At 42.3% G+C, this 19370-nt stretch overlaps 1 protein-coding gene across 1 annotated transcript; it reads right to left on the minus strand.

Annotated features, from left to right (window-relative positions):
* Positions 1-2053: 2053 nt before the first annotated feature.
* On the minus strand, positions 2054-18603 carry LOC109406732 (V-type proton ATPase subunit D 1). Its single transcript, XM_019679775.3, has 5 exons — positions 18444-18603; positions 18253-18370; positions 17818-18181; positions 2543-2637; positions 2054-2482 (listed from the first exon to the last, which is right to left on the minus strand). The coding sequence occupies exons 1-5, from the start codon at positions 18482-18484 to the stop codon at positions 2360-2362; spliced, it is 741 nt and encodes a 246-aa protein (XP_019535320.1). The 5' UTR covers positions 18485-18603; the 3' UTR covers positions 2054-2359.
* Positions 18604-19370: the final 767 nt, after the last annotated feature.

Consider the following 19370-nt stretch of genomic DNA (forward strand, 5'->3'; position numbering starts at 1 on the left):
TTCGAAGATTTTTTTCGAAATCACCTTTTGACAGCTGGGCAACTGCTTGACAGCTCCGCCCAGTACAAAATGCGACTAGGGGTGATTCGACAAATCGCTCCCATACAAACTTCGAACTGATTTTTAAATAGGTTCCCGGGCTTCAAAATTCATGAAAATTTGGATTTCGGCTCAGTTTTGCATGCAGATTCTGAATATGGAATTATCTCAACACCGCTAAGAAGCCAATTTTACTGAAGTTAACACTTATGTGGCCGGCAGGGTACCCGGGTACCTTTTTCAATTTCAAATCTCGATATTTTAATGGTTATTGAGACTAGGATGTTGGAACTCTGTTAGATCTTAGAACTCGTGAATATACAGCTATTACTGGGGTTGACCAAATTTTAAGGTGAGGAGGGGCAGGGGGAGAGGCTCCTGCATTTTTTATTACGTGGAAGGCCGGCAGGGTACCCGGGTACCCACGAAATTGAAATGATCATATCTCCGTCAACTTTTCATCGATTTTGGAAATTTTTAGCTCATTCAATTCAGAAGCTCATCATCTATCGGGAAAATATTTGGTTAGACCGACATAATCACCGTGGTTTTTGGAAAATCCATATTTTTGGGAGCATGTCCTTATACCATATTGAAACCCACATTGTTAAGGCTAGGATACCTTAAAGTGTTTATGGTCAACCATGGCCTCACGGGAAGCGTGTTCCGAAATCACAGTTTCAAAGTCAACACGTTTTATGATTCCAAGCCGGTCAGATACAATATGCCAAAGCAATTGTACGATGCTTGGTACCGAAATTGCTACTAACCTACCGAAAATCCCGTATATTGTATTGTATAAAAACACGGATCCGGAAATCTGGATTTTCCGGTACCTATGGTGATCGGACCGGTCCAACCAAATACGATCCTCCTCTCTCCTCTTCTTGGCGTAACGTCCTCACTGGGACAAAGCCTGCTTCTCAGCTTAGTGTTCTATGAGCACTTCCACAGTTTTTAACTGAGAGCTTCCTCTGCCAATGACCATTTTGCATGCGTATATCGTGTGGCAGGCACGAATATACTCTATGCCCAAGGAAGTCAAGGAAATTTCCTTCACGAAAAGATCCTGGACCGACCGGGAATCGAACCCGTCACCCTCAGCATGGTCATGCTGAATACCCGTGCGTTTACCGCCTCGGCTATATGGGCCCTAACCAAATACGATCTCGATAGATAATGAGTTTCTGAGTTGAATGAGGCAAAAACTTTTAAAATCGGTGGAAAATCGCTGAGATATGATCATTTCCATTTCGTGGGTACCCGGGTACCCTGCCGGCCTTCTACGGGTGTTTTTTTTTTTGCTGGCCACACTACGGTTAAAGAATCGGCCCTTGATCCTCAACATGCACATTCTTTCGCCGATCGACCACCAACCGATCACGCGCCTCTCCATATCACCCATCACGATGAAAGCTGTTCCCAGCTCGCGTGTGCTGCACACTAGGCTGCACAGTTCTGTCTGGTAGATGGTCTGATTACCTCAAAACGTTCGCACCATGGATCCTGTCCAACACACCTCCTGAGTTGTATCACAATAGATCAGAGAAATGGTCGCAGTGATAAGTAACCCTACAAAAAAAAAACACACCTCCTGCAGCGCTACGATGTCGAACCCGCGGTCCTTCAGTAGATCCAGATCGGCGAGAATGCGGGTGCTCCCAATGAAGTTGAGACTTCCACGTACCGAGTTTCCAATCGCAAGTCTGGGGTCGTTGCCGTTGGTCTCGGTTCGTATTATTCTGTTGCTGATTTTCCGGTACAATGGTTTTTGTACGGCTGCGGTACCACGCGGAGGTAGGGATAGGAGTTGCTGGGCAGAGGCTAGTGAATCACAATGGGATCTGAATTGCGCAGCATACCCAGCCTCTACCGTAACCACTGATCGTATTTCCCGGGTGGGTCAGGTGGGACATGATTTGGCGAGCATTGTGTTAATTTAAATATGTAAGATGTAGTTGTGCAAATAAATGTAAAGTTATGTAGAAATTTCTTTGAAATAATAGAACAAACATGTTTATCGATAACATTTATTTCATAATCCGTTTATATTTTATATGGTGTACCATTGCGCATAATAGGCAAATTAGAATTTACTAATCTAGTTTGAAAAAAGAAAACAAAAAATACACATGATAGATACATATACGCCCTCCAAACCGTTAAGCTTCTTGACCTACTCAAAACCGTTTACTGTTGATCTATTCTTAGGGGAATGGATTTTCCTTTGAAAGCATTAACAATCAGCTCTGTTGGAAATAGCGATTGCAGTATTTGTTTTGCACCAAACTTGTACGCTGTTCGTTGGGAAACAGAAATCTTAGAACAAAATGTCATCATCACCCTCGTCCAGAAGGTTGGCGTGAACTCGTACGTCGATTCCTTCCTGCAAGAGGGCTGCCTTGCGGGCTTCCTCCTTTTTCTTTGCAATGCGTTTTTTGTCCTAAAATTAAAAAGATTTGTATCACATGGTGCTGTAAACTTCAATTTTTGTATAAATTACCTGAATCTTCTTCAAACGGTAGAACTCTTCACGTTCCAGCTCATCCAGCTCGGAAATAATGTAAGCCAAAGTACGGTCAATGCGAGGAATAATGACTGGAAACGGGTAGAAATCGTTCATTATCAGACGTGTGGTACGGTTATGACTATAATACCTAAAAATGGTCTATATTCAACATTTGACAGTTGAATAGGACAGATCGGTGAAGTACTAGATTTGTAGTAATGAGCTGAATTTTAGTATGGTGAGAAGGTTAATTCTCCGTTTCTGCAGTGAAATTATGCAAAAAGCGTGGGTATTATGACTCCTTGCCTAATTTGATGCTGTTTGAGCAAAACTTTGGGTAACAGTGTTGTTGTTTTCTTCATTTCTTGCAACATAAACAACATAGTTATCCAAAGTTTTGCTCAAGCAGCATCAAATTAGGCAAGGAATCATAATACCCACGCTTTTTGTACCAATTCATTGCAGAAACAGAGAATTGACTTTCTCACCATACTCAAATTCAGCTCATTACTACAAATCTAGTACTACACCGAACGTGCCCCATTAACCCTCTAATACCCAACCTCGCCTTTAGACGGGGTATAATTAAAGCATTTTTGTATTTTTTCTTTCTTGGGTTATCAAAACTTTTATCACAGTCTTCAGTCGAGTCAAGTGCAAGACACTGAAGACGACCTTACAGTTGAGGTCGAAATACGTATCTGTCAAAGGATGCAAATTCTTAGTGGAATTCAAAGGAACAGTACTTAACACGATTTTCTTTTAACTTATACATATCTTGTTGATTTCTAGCAAGTTTGAATGATATGTATTATATTTTGTGTGTTTTACCACAAAGAAAAACAGACGAAACGCTTTACACAAATAACAATTAAAAAGGTCATCAACTGCCCTAATTGGATTCTTTAAGGGTATCCAGATTATTGCATAATCGGAATCTTCGTTACAAAATTTCATCATTTTTGGTGCCCGGGAACTATTTTTAAAATGCATTTAAAGTTTGTATGGGGAACATTTTTTGTTCGGGGTGAGCTGTCACTTTATCGATTGAACTGTTATTCTGTCCACGGAAATTAAAACTGTTTTGTTTATTTAACCAAAGGAATTGGAACGCAATAAAATCACCTTATACTCAGAAAAATGAGCTCTTTGGAATAGGTTAAAGAAAATGGCTTTATGTTATTCACTAAACAACCCAATTACGATATTTTTGCTCAAGCGCTCACTAGATGGCAATAATAAGCAAACGTCAAACAGACGTCTGCTTCTCGAAGTAAATATGGAAGTAGAAATTTTGGATAGTCTAGTTATCTTTTGTCATTTCATGTAGTTGTTTTTGTTTGAATACAATTCAAACCTTATAAGCCAAAAAATATTTAAAAATAATTGTAACTATTCTTAAATATTAGTTGTTTAAAATTTATTTTCTATTAAGTTATTTCAAACGTATTCAAACCTAATGTATCAAGAATTACTAAAAAATAGTTATTAAAATTTAATCAAAGCTGAATATGTTCGTAATGTCAGCACATTCAGCTAATCAAATTAGCGCCAGATTTTGCCAGATTATTTTATTACCGATTTGCCAGATAATTTCAAAAATATAGTGGCAACCCTGTGTGAGACCATCATGCACGAATTATATGCGGCAGGCATATATTGATGAAGGAGGACAGGGTTGTTGAAGATATCAAAAGTAAGTACTCGAAGGTTTTTGGCAGTAACTTACCTGTTCCCATATCAAGTTTTGAAGCAGATTTGGTGATCAAGGAAGATGTATAAGTGTTTTGTACTCTAAGTTTTTTGATAGGGATTCCGGGACAAAGATGCATGACCAATAAGTTTTACTTCGGTTTCACTAAACGATGCTCAAAAATCGCATCCAGTTTTGCACTTAGAGGCACTTGCAGTGGTCAGTGCAATGAAAAAGTGAAGTCAGCTGGTTGTAAAAGGTTCCAAAACTTGTCAGAAATCCTATAAAACTTTTATTAGGATTTGTAACGATCATCAAAACCTTCTCAAATCCAACCGACTTGGAACAATTGCTTGGGAATAGGCTCTAATGAGCCCCGGCGGTTCCTCCATGTTTATCGAGCATGTCTGATACATATGATCAGCCATACTCCATCTGCGGCCGCCGGTTCGTGATGAACCGTTGGAGGCGCATTAAAGTGTTAAAAGGTGATATGTTTCACTAAAGAACACTACATTACAATAATCAAAATGAAACTCCTTCACTTTAATACCGCCAACCCCTGCAAACTTGGCCAGGGTTATACATCAAAACGAGTTTTTATATCCATAATGTTTATTACAAAAAATCTACTTTTTAACTCTTTGCACAAACCACTTTTTTATATTTGTGCTGAATTCGTGTACTGTAAATATTTTTTTTCCATTTTTTTTCTCAGGATCGCACACTGTTTTCAAAGGCCCAATTTCGTGATCGAAATTGTTTTGGGCATGAAAAATTGATTTTAGAGATTTTCGAAGAAGTTGTTTGGTATATCAGAGCCCTTCTTTTGGAAGTACAGTCATGACCCGCTGGTTGGGGGCTTAATAGTTGGGTGACTTTTTAGTTGGGGCTCCGTTAGTTGAGCTGTCAGCCAACTAAAAAGCACCTGGATGTCATAATTCAATGTCAAACTGAAAATGACAACCAATCTGTAATTCCGAGGGGCGAGCTAATGAGTTTTGGTTTCTTAAACTTTACTGATAATCGAGAAGAATTTCTATTTCATATTTCTTAAAAAAAAAACAATAAGTACAATTACTTCGAAACAAATGCAAAACATCGGCAATCTTTATTTTGTCGATCAATGAAAGAGTTTTGTGCTTGCATTTTGGTCCGGGTGGTTTCATAAACATCTATATTTTCACTTCACCGGCTAAAAATGGGTGAAAATAATTATTTCTCGCATTGGCCATATATGTATCTTGCAAAACGTATCAGTTTTGCTCTAAATGTAAAAAAAATTACTTTACACTTCCAAACTAAACATGATTTAAAAAAAACAATGCGCACGCCCCTTGTGCTGATGTCACTTCACCCAACTAGCGAATCGAATTCGTTGGTTGGGTGGAGGTTGTGGCTCAACGAGCGAGTTCCGACTGTATCACTAATGTGATTAATCCACCTGAAAGTGAGATAGAAATTCAACTTTTTTCATAAGTGAAGATAGCGTGTTTATGTCTTCAGCAAAGTTGCAGAAAATGTCATTATGAGAAAACTTGCCGAACAAACTTTTGCTCTATCTGCGCAATTTCTAGTTTATTTGTTATAACTTTTTCCAGACATTTTTGGGAATTTTCAAATGTTTTACAAAGTTATTTAGTATGACAGAATACGTGTTTCTTCTGAAGACGGCAACATTGTATCTGTTACCGGCAACACTGTTGACCGCGAAACGATGGTGAAACCACCGTCCGTTCCCTCGTAACTGAGCGGCTTTCGCCGAGTGGACTGACAGATCAGACAGCAGCTGATAGAACAAAGACAGACAGATTCATTTAGATTTCGCTAGTACACAATTAGGCAGCGTTTTTGGCAAGCAAGTGAATTCAGTGGATTATTTCGATAGTTAAAATCAGTAAAATTACAGTAGTTTCGGACAAAGTCAGCACCGCACAGTAAGGAAAAAATCCAGTTAGTCAAGATTGTACTGTCCACGTTATTCCCGGTTACCGACACACCAGAAAAGTGACCGAAAAATACCGAAATTGTAAGTATTTACTGTTAACTGATAACTGACAACCAACCAAACTCGACTGAATTTGATTAAATAAAATTACAGCTTTGTAGCTGCTAAGTTTGCAACTGAAAGAACGGTGTTTGTTCTGACGATCGGGAACATTCTACAAAGAATTTCGTCCGAAGTTGGATGATCGTTTGTTATCATCGCTGGTCCCTGCCGAGGAGAACAACCGGGAAGACGTCCGCCGCCTGAACGACCCACGATTGAAGACCATCAACATCACACCGCCGCCGCCGTCGTCGTCGCCGCCGGGGGTTTGATTGCAGTGAAACAAGTCAGTATACAGTTTTCTTTTTGCTACCATCTCGGATCCCGCACCACAGTAGTGGCCCGTGCAGTTTGGCAGTTTAGTAAGCTTGTTTGGTAGACAGTTGAGCTAGGGCAATTAGTTTAAATTATGTCGAAAAAGAGCAAGAATGTTACCAACACGGGGGGAATTGATAACCCATGCAAAAAATGCAATCAAATACTGGGAGATGATAATTGGGTCTGTTGCGATGTGTGCGAATCGTGGGTACATTTTCAGTGCGCGGGTGTAAATCAGTCAATCGCGGATAAGAGCTGGAAGTGCGGTGACTGTCTAGCCGATTGGGACGGCACCGATGTAACATCAAAATCGGGAGTGTCGTTTAATGAATCGTCAGTGAGTAAAAGTAGTAGTCGTGCATCTCAACGATTGCAGCTCAGTCTGCAGCATCTAGAAGAGCAACGTAAGCTGAGTAAGTTGCGGGCGGAAGAGGAACTGCAGATGAAACAAAAAGAAGAAGATGAAGAAGCCCGGCTGAAGAAGCTGCAAATGGAAGAAGCAGCGAAGTTGAAGCAGCTGGATGAAGAGCAGGAATATTTGAAGCAGCGGTACACTCTGTTGATGCAGATAGCGGACGAAAAGGATGCATCTAGTAAGCGAAGTGGAGTCAGCGGAAAAAGTCGACGAACCGGAGTAAGCGTGAAAAGTAAACGTGACCAGTTGGAGAAGTGGTTGAAGGGAGCTGTGGTGGATGAAGTTGGACAGTCGAAGCCATCGTCGTCCGGAGATCAAGCTGCCCTGCCGGTTCATACAGTTTGTGAATCAGTTCAGCCGGTCGTTGTGACTAGAGAGTCGGAATTACCAGTAGTTTCATTGCCGAATAGTTCGTCGCAGTTTTCTGTTCCGTCGAACGTGAATCCACTGTGTCCTGCTTCGGGAACCATTGGAAATGTTCCAACGCTGGCGAAATCCTATGAACAGCTGTTATCTGGGCAAGGAGTTTCCATGGTGTCGTCTGTTCAGGCATCAGCAGCGGAACGTTTCGTTTCTTCAGTCCCGCAACGACCAGTAGCTTCGTCAGATATCAGCGCAATTCTTCCGAGATTGTTGGATATTCGAGTCGGAAACACCAATTCTGTGGCGGTGACGTTACCCACAGTCACTTTCGCTGCACGGGATACAGTAGTGTCCTCAGCTCCATGTACAGCATCGCAATCCTGTGTTGGTTCCAGCGGTCTGATGTCAACAGTTTACGGAGGTCATCCGTACTACACGGCCGCTCTAATGGCGCATCTAGCACCAACGAATGCAGTAGCTTCCGGAGATTTTGTTCGAATGAATTCATCGCAAAGCTGTTTCGGTAGTGTTCCACATCCAGGAGTTCCGCATAATTTAGCAGTTCTCCACGGGAATGCACCCTTAGGTTATTCGTCGACCTCTCCAGTAATGAATGCCTTTGGACCATCATCGGCTGGAGCCGGATTGCCGAATGCAACTCAATCGAGTCCTGCAGTGGGACCAACTAGTGCCCAACTTGCGGCGCGACAGGTAATGCCCCGTGAGTTGCCCAAGTTCAATGGCGATCCCCAGGAGTGGCCTATCTTCTACAGTTCCTTCAAGAACACTACGGAGGTATGCGGATATACCGATGCAGAGAATTTGGCCCGTCTACAGCGAAGTTTGGGAGGTTCTGCATTGGAAGCCGTACGAAGTCGCCTGCTGTTACCAGCGTCAGTTCCGTATGTGATTGAAACGCTCCACAAACTCTACGGGCGAGCGGAAATTCTGATCAGTTCGCTTCTGAAGAAAGTGAGGAACGTGCCAGCCCCCAAAGCGGAGAACCTGAGTTCGATTGTGGCTTATGGTTTGGCCATTCAGAACTTGGTCGACCACATCATCTTGGCCGATTAGCAAGCACATTTGGCAAACCCAATGCTGCTTCAGGAGTTGGTCGATAAGTTGCCCACATCTCTCAAGATGCAGTGGGGAACCTACAAGCAAGGCGTTGCTTATGTCAACCTGGCGACATTCAACGGTTTCATGGCAGGCCTTGTGAACTTAGCGTCGGAGCTCACTATCGACGTGGACTGCGCACAGAACCAGCATAAACAAGTTCGCGCGGAGAAGCCGAAGCCAAGGGAGAAGTTGTTCACTCACGCCAACGAATCGTCCGATGAAGCTAGGAAGGAAAAGGACACGTCGACAGAAAGGTCTGTTTCAAAAGCCTGCTCGTATTGCGGAAAGGACAATCATCAGATCCTGAACTGTTCCAGTTTCAAGTCTTTGGATATTGGAGCGAGGTGGAAAGCAATGCGTCAGAAGAATCTATGTCGTCTGTGTTTAGTACCGCATCGGAAATGGCCATGCCACTCGAAAAAGGAGTGTGGCGTAGATGGCTGTCGTTTTCGTCATCACATGCTGCTGCATAGTAACCAGTTTAGCCGAGGCGAATCCGCTGAGACAACGAAGCCAACAGAAGCGGTACAGCACAACTACCACCACACGAAGTCGTTTTCTTTCTTCCGTTATCTGCCAATCACGATTTACGGAGACGGAAAACAAGTAGAAATCTACGCGTTTCTGGACGACGGATCATCGTCGACGTTACTGGAAGAGGCAGTTGCAGTTCAGTTGGGGATTGATGGAGAGCCGGACAACCTTTGGTTAGGATGGACAGGGAAGATCAGCAGACAAGAGAAAAGCTCCAAAAGGGTCAACGTGGAGATTTCCTGAGCTGGGAAACAAAATACCTTCCAGTTGAGCAACGTACGGACGGTGCGTGAGCTAGGACTTCCCAGTCAAACGTTGAACTATTCCGATCTGTCAGCATCCTATCCACATATACAAGGTCTTCCCGTCAGCAGTTATGCGAATGCGAAACCCAGAATGATCATCGGCATCGAGCACGTTCATCTCCTTACCAGTCTGAAGCTTCGCGAAGGCGGCAGAAGCGATCCAGTCGCAACGAAAACTCGTCTCGGCTGGTGCGTCTACGGAAGAAATTCTGGAAGTGAAGGATCCGTGGAACAGCTAAATCTGCACGTCGAACAGGAGATGAGTAATAGTGATCTGTACGACTCGATGAAGAAGTTTTTCGCCATCGAAGAAGCTGTGGTCACGAAGCATCTAGAGTCCGACGAAGATCAACGAGCGCGCAGCATTTTGGAGACAACTACAATTCGCCGAGGATCAAGAATCGAGTCTGGTTTACTGTGGCGAAAGGACAATATCCACTTTCCCGAGAGCTACAAGATGGCGATGAACAGACTCCTGGGGTTGGAGAAGCGCCTGTCCAGAGATTCGGAACTTCGACAGAGAGTGAACGAGCAGATCAAAAGCTTCGAGCAAAAGCAGTACATCAGTAAAGCATCACAGGAAGAAGTTAGCAGTCTGGATCCTCGACGAGTCTGGTATTTGCCGCTGGGAGTGGTGATCAATCCCAAGAAGCCAGGCAAAATTCGGATGGTTTGGGATGCGGCCGCGAGAGCTTATGGAGTCTGCTTCAACGATATGCTGCTGAAGGGTCCGGATTTTCTCGTACCGCTAGTAAACGTTTTATTGCGATTCAGACAGGGGAAAGTCGCCGTGTGCTCCGATATTCGGGAAATGTCCCTCCGAATCCTCATCCGTGATGAAGACAGATGGTCGCAGTGCTTTCTTTGGAGAAGTAGTCCGGAGGAAGAAGTACAAGTATACGTGATTAACGTGGCGATGTTCGGTGCAACCAGCTCGCCATGTACAGCGCAGTTTGTGAAGAACTGGAATGCTTCTGACTACAGCGAACGGTACCCCAGAGCAGTGGAAGCAGTGACCAAGAACCACTACGTGGATGACTTCCTCGACAGCGTCAACTCGGTGGAAGAAGCAGTACAGTTGGTACAGCAAGTTAAGGATATCCATGCAGCAGCCGGTTTCCAGTTTGGGAAGATACTGTCCAACGAGCAGGAAGTGCTAGACCGACTAGGAGAGACGAGTACAGCGATCAGTAAACCACTGCCAGTAGACAAAGACCGAACATACGAACGTATTCTGGGCGTCACATGGATTCCGTCGGAAGATGCCTTCACATTCAATAGCCAGGGATTAGAGGAAGTTCTAGGTGACGATTGGGCGATACCAACGAAGCGCCAAGTCCTGCGTATTGTGATGAAGCTCTACGATCCCTTGGGATTCATCGCACACTTCGTCGTCCAAGGGAAGATTCTGATGCAGGAGATTTGGCGGACAGGTACAAACTGGGATGAGCCTATTGCGGAGCAACCACGCGAACTTTGGACAAGGTGGATGGAGCAGTATCAGCAGATCAAAGAAGTAAACGTTCCGCGCTGCTTCTTCAAAGATTTCTGCCCACAGCAAGTCAGCGATATTCAGGTCCATGTGTTCACGGATGCTAGCGTGTCCGCCTGTGCGTGTGTGGCCTACCTTAGAATCACAGTAGATGGAGAAAGTCAGTGTTCGCTGATCGCAGCAAAAACTAAAGTTGCGCCTCTTCGAGCACTTTCTATTCCACGTTTGGAATTACAGGCTGCCATGATGGGTTCCCGTTTACTACAAAACATCTGCTCGGCCCTAACCATCAACATTCAGAGGCGTTTCCTGTGGTCAGATTCAGCAACAATTCTTGCTTGGCTTCGCTCCGATACTCGTCGGTATTATCAGTTCGTGTCTTTCCGTGTTGGTGAAATCCTGTCGCTGACTAGTGTGGATGAATGGCGCTACGTTCCTTCTCGCGAAAATGTAGCGGACGATGCCAAAAAATGGAATAGGGGGCCTTCATTCGACCCGAGTTGCCGTTGGTACCAGGGTCCAGCATTTCTACAAGATCCGGAAAGTCAGTGGCCTACGGAACGGCCAGGAGATACAGCGGAAGCAGATGTGACAACTGAAGAAATTCGCCTCGTTGCAGTACACCGAACAGTAGCGGAAGTGATAGATATTGAACGATTTTCCAACTGGAACCGACTGCTACGTGCGACAGCATATGTTCACCGAGCTGTAGCAGTATGGAAGCATTCAACGAGCGGGACAAGATCGCTTAAAGTTCTGAGCCAGAGTGAATTTGCGAAAGCTGAAGAAACACTTTGGCGACAGGCGCAAGCACAGGCGTATCCGGAAGAAGTTAAGCTGTTGGAAGAAGGACAAAGTGTGACAAAAGGCAGTTCAGTTCGTGCGCTGTCTCCATTCCTGGACGAAAAAGGATTTCTACGGGTTGGCGGCAGAATCGAACAAGCTCCATCGATTTCATGCGATGCGAAGCATCCAGTCGTGCTACCGAGAAGTCATCGGATCACATACCTCGTTGTGCTCAGCTTCCACCAGCAGTTCCTGCACGCGAACACCGAGACAGTGTGCAACGAATTGAGGCAACGGTTCTACATTCCGAGGATGCGAACAGTAGTGCGGAGCGTATGTCGTAGCTGTCAGTACTGCAAGATTAAGAAAGCAGCACCAGTTCCACCGATCATGGGACCGCTTCCGAAGGTTCGTTTGACTCCCTTCATTCGTCCGTTAACGTACGTCGGCGTTGACTACCTGGGTCATTTCGAAGTGAAAGTCGGTCGCAGTATTGTGAAGCGGTGGATCTGTTTGTTCACGTGTCTCACAGTTCGAGCAGTTCATCTGGAGCTAGCACACAGTCTGTCAACGAAGTCTTGCGTAATGGCGTTCAGGCGTTTCGTTAATCGGCGAGGAGCTCCGCTGCAAGTATTCTCGGACAACGGTACCAACTTTGTGGGAGCCAGTCGTCAGTTGTCAGAGGAGATCCAGAGGATTAGAACCATCAACGAGGATTGTGCGGCTACGTTTACTAACGCCCGTACGCAGTGGCACTTCAACGTTCCTGCAGCTCCGCACATGGGAGGACCGTGGGAGCGGATGGTGAAGTCTGTAAAAGTAGCAATGGCATCAATATCCGACAGTCCGCATCATCCGAGTGACGAGGTGTTCGAAACCATAATGCTGGAAGCAGAGGGGATCGTTAACAGTCGTCCACTGACCTACGTTCCCTTAGAAGTAGCCGATCAAGAAGCGCTCACTCCGAATCACTTCTTGCTGTACGGTTCGAGCGGCATAAAGCAGCCTACAGTCGATCAGTCAGTCAGTCTTCGAGACAGCTGGTCAGTCGCTAGGAACATCGTTGACGAATTCTGGCGCAGATGGGTGTTGGAGTATTTGCCGATGTTAACAAGGAGGACGAAGTGGTTCGAGAACGTGAAACCTTTGGAGCCTGGTGATCTAGTCGTGATAGTAGATGAACAGACACGAAACAGTTGGGAAAGAGGAAGGATTCTGGAGGTCTTTCCGGACAAATCAGGCCAAGTTCGACGTGCAGTAGTACAGACAGCTCGAGGAGTCTTCGCCAGACCGGCAGTGAAGCTGGCAGTCCTGGATGTGGCGAGCAACGATAAGAAGGCGGATGGAGTCGCACCGGAAACGAAAGTGGTTCACGGGGCGGGGAATGTTACCGGCAACACTGTTGACCGCGAAACGATGGTGAAACCACCGTCCGTTCCCTCGTAACTGAGCGGCTTTCGCCGAGTGGACTGACAGATCAGACAGCAGCTGATAGAACAAAGACAGACAGATTCATTTAGATTTTGCTAGTACACAATTAGGCAGCGTTTTTGGCAAGCAAGTGAATTCAGTGGATTATTTCGATAGTTAAAATCAGTAAAATTACAGTAGTTTCGGACAAAGTCAGCACCGCACAGTAAGGAAAAAATCCAGTTAGTCAAGATTGTACTGTCCACGTTATTCCCGGTTACCGACACACCAGAAAAGTGACCGAAAAATACCGAAATTGTAAGTATTTACTGTTAACTGATAACTGACAACCCACCAAACTCGACTGAATTTGATTAAATAAAATTACAGCTTTGTAGCTGCTAAGTTTGCAACTGAAAGAACGGTGTTTGTTCTGACGATCGGGAACAGTATCTTTGATAGTTTTTGAGATATTCAATAATTTGTTTCAACTCAAGCTGGACACTTGCTTCCTTGACAGTAAAATTGAGCTGTGAAATATTTTAGTTCGTAACTGAAATTTTCAAAGAAATAAAAAAGTATTGAAAATAGAACTTTGTCACCTTTAAAGAAAACATGTATTTTATCATATATAATAACTTCGTAGAACATTTAAAAATTCTTAAGAATGTCTGAAAAAAGTTACAATGAAAAAACTGATATTTAGGGGTCGTTTTCAGGAAATGACCCACATCTTTCAAAATGGAGCAACAGTGCGATCGCTCGAGGGTTAATATACTTGATTGATGTTTTTTTTAGAAAATAATCTTGTGTCCGTGCTTACGGACACTTAAAAATTTTGAGAAAACTTGAAAATTCAGCTTTTTTTTCATTTTTTAAGGAATAACTCCATAGATTTTGCATTTTTCAAACATGTCCTACAACAATAAAAATATTTCACTCTACGCACAATAAAGCTTAGGCATTACTTTTAATTATACTTAAATTGAATTGTTGCTTCAAACATATCCTAGTATAATTTGTGCGACTTGTTTCGGCTATTGTAAAAAAATAGTTTTTGGAAAACATTTTTTTTTAATTTGAATGGATTCCAAAAGTCAATATTTGAAACTAAAACTATTGATTGTCTGATACATACGTATAATATTATTATATTTATTATTTACATTCATGAATATATATTTTTTAAATTTTTATCTGCTGTAATTTTTTACATAGAAGAAAAATTGTTAAACAAGGTTTTTGAAAAATAGTGCAATTTGTGCAAAACGTTTAAAGGTACTTGTAAGGCATGGTTTTCCAAACTGTGGGTCGCGACCCCCCAGGGGGGTCGCCGGCCTTTATCTAGGGGGTCGCGAGGGACAGTAAAATATTTAACTGTAACAGAGATCAAATGAGGGAATTGCTATGGGGGGTCGCGAAAAATACGTGTGCTGGCAAAAGGGGGTCGCGCGACCTGAAAGTTTGGGAACCTATGCTGTAAGGAATGTTCCGCCACTAACAAACCAAGAGTCAAATGTAACTTTTGATCGCCGTAATTTGATGTTAATATATATATATATATATATATATATATATATATATATATATATATATATATATATATATATATATATATATATATATATATATATATATATATATATATATATATATATATATATATATATATATATATATATATATATATAAATGCAGTGGCATACGTGGGACCGCGCATAACTTGCGAACGGGTGGTCCAATTTGGGTCGTCTAAGTTTTGTTCTGTTAGTTTTCACCCAAGGAAGGTTTATGAGGCCTAAAACATGGGAAAATTGAGAGTTTTTGAAAATCGGGTTTTCATACATTTTGAACGGGGACTTGGGCGCTTGGCTAGGGACTTGAAACGTCAAAAAACGCAGTAGGCAAGACAAAGTTTGCCGGGTACAGCTAGTAGGGTAAGAAATCAAACTTTGAACTAGTCAAATTGTAATCTTAATTTGAACCATTTCAAAATTCATTAAAACGACGTATTTTTAGGCAAATATTGTCCCGAAAAAGATGGTAAACAGCTTCCCGTAATATAACCTGATAACATGGACTTTAAAAGCATTGTAAAATGCGTTTTTGTCATGGAAAACAGGCAATTGAAAAATCACTTAGATTCCACCCATTTCCCCCCAGATAAAGCACATTTTCGGTGCACTCGTACAGCTCATGCATTGTATCACACGCAATAAGTGAACACGTCAAATGAAAGCTTATTTATCGTAGAATCGACCAACCGAATAATATTCAGCATTATTTGTCATAAAATTATCAAATTTAAGCAATTCTTACTTTGAGAATCTTATCTTGAATTGAACCATTTGAAATCTAGCTTTGAACTAGTGAATGGGGGCGAGCTTCCAGTGTTGGCCTGCAGACTGCGCTAGTGGTTGCTTTGTTTACTCTTGGGCGATGGAAAATTCCAAATTTAGTTTTCGAATTCCTGAAGGATTCCGAACATTCTGAGCTGAAATTCCACTGCCTAATGAAAAAGAGTTATGAGAATTAGCAGATCCATGTGATTTTTAGTTGTTTAGCATGAAATTGGCTGTTGCGGGAATTGCTCGAGCTGCTGCCGCCACTAGTTCAAATCTAGATTAAAATTGGTTCAAATTATGATTACGATGGTTCAAATTAAGATTAAAATCACTATTGACAAATAATTGAATTTCTCAATGAAATTTGGTGCAAATATTAACTTTTTGCCACTTTACGGAAAGCTTATACCCGTGGCTTTCATATACGTGAGACCTTACCGTAGTAAATTATTTCCATGTGGATGAAAAAATCGATCAAAAGTGCCGCTGCTTCAGAAAGCCGCAATTTGGTTCAATTCATGATTACCTACCCTATATATATATATTAGAGCAGGATATGTGTGAAAATAGAGTTTATTCTTGCATACATTCCGAAATGGGGGCACTGCTTATAATTTCTGGAACGGTCTATGTTGATTCAAGATCGCACAGTAGTTCCGGCAAAGTTGCAACACTCTGTATTAAAACTTCTTCACACAAGTTTAAAGTTAAAACAGTGTGCTAGAAGGTCGGTTTACTGGTTGGAAATCAAACCGATATTGAAAAATTGTGTAAACCATTGCCGAATTTGTAGTAAAATGTCTGTTGTTTCAAAGAACTCATCAAAAACCAGCTGGATTCCAACAAGTCGTCCTTCTAGCCTTTAGTAGGATCCATGCAGATTTATTCTACCTTCAGCAAAAAGTTTCCCTACAAGTCGTCAGCCATTTAGAAACAGCTGAACGTGGATTACATAAGATACGGTACCGATGCTACTAACGTAAAAAGCAAATTCATGGGCTTGTTGGCAAGGTTTGGTCCTCCTGACGTCATTGCGGCCGATGGATGGTTTTGAAGAAATGTCTGCTTGATCCTAATATGAGAGGATTTTAGATATTGAAGATCAAATTTCATACTTTTTGATTAATTATCGAAACATTTGCTAAGAAGACAATAAATTTTCTTCTGGAAAGCTGCCTAAATTTACACCTAAAACGATACTGGATGTACCTAGTCAACCTAAAAAGCAGTTTTAAGAAACAATTGACAACTCAGACTGGTGAGGATTGATAAGAGACAATCAAAATGACATACCTACGATTTTGTTTTATATTGCGCAAAAAAGATTTCATAAGATGTCTTATAAAATGATATCATAAGATTTTTTTTATGGAAATCAAAACTTTTTCTTATGTCGAAATTTCATAAGACAAACTTATGACCTTCTTAAGATCAGTTTTCGCAGTGTATGATTTGCAAAACATTTCAGGCCAAACATGTCTAAAGGTCCAATCTGCAGAAGAGAGGCTCTCTTTGGTTTCCCTCTCTTTCGTTAATATATCAGCTGTTTATTTGTATTTTGATTGTCCCCTTGCATTGAACGACTGTCAAAACAATCGTCTTTTGATTTGTACTGCAAAAATAGTTGAAAAGTGTACCATTACATTGCAATAATTAAAAGAGAAAGTGAACAAAGAGAGCCTCTCAAATGCAGATAGGACCTATTGAAATGTTTGGCCTGATTTATACTTTGCAAATGCTGGAAAAGGGATCATTTTCAAGTCATGCAAGGCTGTCGCAAATCAAATGTAACTGTTTTTGAAACTAGTAGAGGAACAACAATACCGGAATGCAAAAACAAAGTCAAATTATTTTTGATTTTGGTTAATCTTATCGTAAAATTTTCTGTGTGTACTATACACATGTTGGGATTATAAATTGAATATCCCAAAATCCTAAGACCGTTTCGACCTTGAATTGATATGAATTGAATGAAGTTTTAGCAATTTGAATAAACATTCAAAGTAATTCGCTTAAATTTCGCTAAGACCGGCTAAGACCTCAATTACACAGGGTCAAATATTTGACAAGAAATGAACTAAAGGTCCTATTACACATGACACATGTTTTGACCAAGCAAGCCCAACAAAAGGCAAATACAACGGACTACAATGAAAAATAGTTGGCATTACGACGAACGGTCTAATGACACCCTAAGGATCCAACATCTGTTTGCACTAATGAAAATTCGATCAAGTCAAACAAGATGTTTGAGCATTGCTTTCTTTTAGGTCAAATATGTATTTGATTTTGTGTAGTGGGATTTTAACTTCCCAGAAACTGGACATAGATTGCGGCCAGATTTTTAGCAGACCAGAGGCTCTCAAAGCGAGTCAAAATAACATTGATGATTAACTGTAGTAGGTAAAACAAAGAATCCACAGTACATATAGGACTCACCGTGCTCGATTGCATTCACTCTTCTGTTGGTAATTTTGATGACTTCGTCCAAAGTTACGAAAGACGTCTGCAGCGACGCGAGCTCTACCAGTAGTTTGACGGCGCTCTGGTAGTTCTTCTTCAGCTTCTGCATCTGCTGACCACCCTTGGCCAGACCCGTCAGCTCGTAGGTATCGCTGCCATCCTGGTAGGACTCGAACACGGGCAAAGTTACACCCGCGACGTTGTCCTTCTTGGTGCGGATTTTGATCTGAGCCTTGGTAACGTTCTGCAGTACCACCTGATTGAAATCTCCGGACAAGAACTTGGCCTCGGCCAGCGAAAAGGCAGCCTCCTTCATCACCTCACCCATCAGCGTCTTGGTCTGAAATGGACGGAACACCAGGAACGGTAACATACCTAAACTATGAAACCTAGCTGCTGTCGAATACATACCTCGATAATTTTGCTGAGAATCATACGGAATCTCATCTGGAGGGCATCGGCCTTCTTCTTCAGCAACCCGTGACCTTTGTGAGCTCCAGCCAGACGAGCCTTCATCTGCATCTGGGCACTGCACAAAAATAAACAACATTATTCAATTCGCTCTCATCCACATTCCATGTATTCAACTATCGGAAACCTACCCTCGGGATGGGAAAATCGGAATTCGATCCTTGGACGACATTTTTGCAAGTTTTCCTCGGTTCTTGAAACACCAATCAACCAACCAGCGCAAAACGGGTCACAAGATCAAAGTGAATTTTTGTGTTTTCAATGTTTGACACATGTCATGTGATTTTGATGGATCGCTACTTTTGAAACTTGACGCTGAAGGCCAAACAGGCGCTGTTTCTGTTTACAGTATGGACACACTTCGGTGAACAGCCGCTTGTAAAGTAGCGCCACATTTTCATGTCGTGGTGGAATCAGAAACTAGCTTTTAGTAAATGCCACAGAGAACAGACGTTTATGCACGAACAAAAATACTTCATCGAAATCGAAAGACAAATTAAACGGAAGCTAACGATCCCTCCGCATCTGGTGGCAGGAATAAGAACCCTATGAAAACGTGACTCCGCCAAAATTTCACATGGCGCAGCATAGGCAAAGTGCTCAAGTCGTCAAATTTTACTCATTTTTTGCTCTAGAAGTTGCTATTTTCCATTTGCAACGGCTTCCATTATCATCATTCTTGATGCCCACGCCGACAGACACCGGATTGGCCAGCAAACAAAAAATCCGGAAGATTGCCCGCCGGAGGCATAGCAAGAGCTCCTCAAATTAATCACATAAGTTGTTCGTAAGTACCTACCGGATCTAAGCGCATCTGAAAGAGAATTAGATTTTCTTTTCAAAAAGTGCTCGTTTGTTTCTCTACGATGCGGAATTCGATATGAAAAAGTGAAAAAAGTGCAGTTTGCCTATGCTGCGCAATTGCAAATTTTGGCGGAGCCCCTCTTTTCATAGGTTTCTCATTCCTGCCACCAGATGCGCAGGGATCGTTAGCTTCCGTTGGAGTTGTCTATGGCCGCTTCCGCATATCTCTATAATGTAGGATTACTAGTTTTACC

Source organism: Aedes albopictus, chromosome 3 (assembly GCF_035046485.1).
Source record: "Aedes albopictus strain Foshan chromosome 3, AalbF5, whole genome shotgun sequence".
Taxonomy (NCBI): Eukaryota; Metazoa; Arthropoda; class Insecta; order Diptera; family Culicidae; genus Aedes; species Aedes albopictus.

Coding starts and splice junctions, on each gene's coding strand:
- LOC109406732 (XM_019679775.3), bottom strand. CDS start 18,484: ATGTCGTCCAAGGATCGAATTCCGATTTTCCCATCCCGAGG. Junction 18,182..18,252: donor TTCTCAGCAAAATTATCGAG/GTATGTATTCGA, acceptor CGTCCATTTCAG/ACCAAGACGCTGATGGGTGA. Junction 2,483..2,542: donor ACCGTTTGAAGAAGATTCAG/GTAATTTATACA, acceptor TTTTAATTTTAG/GACAAAAAACGCATTGCAAA.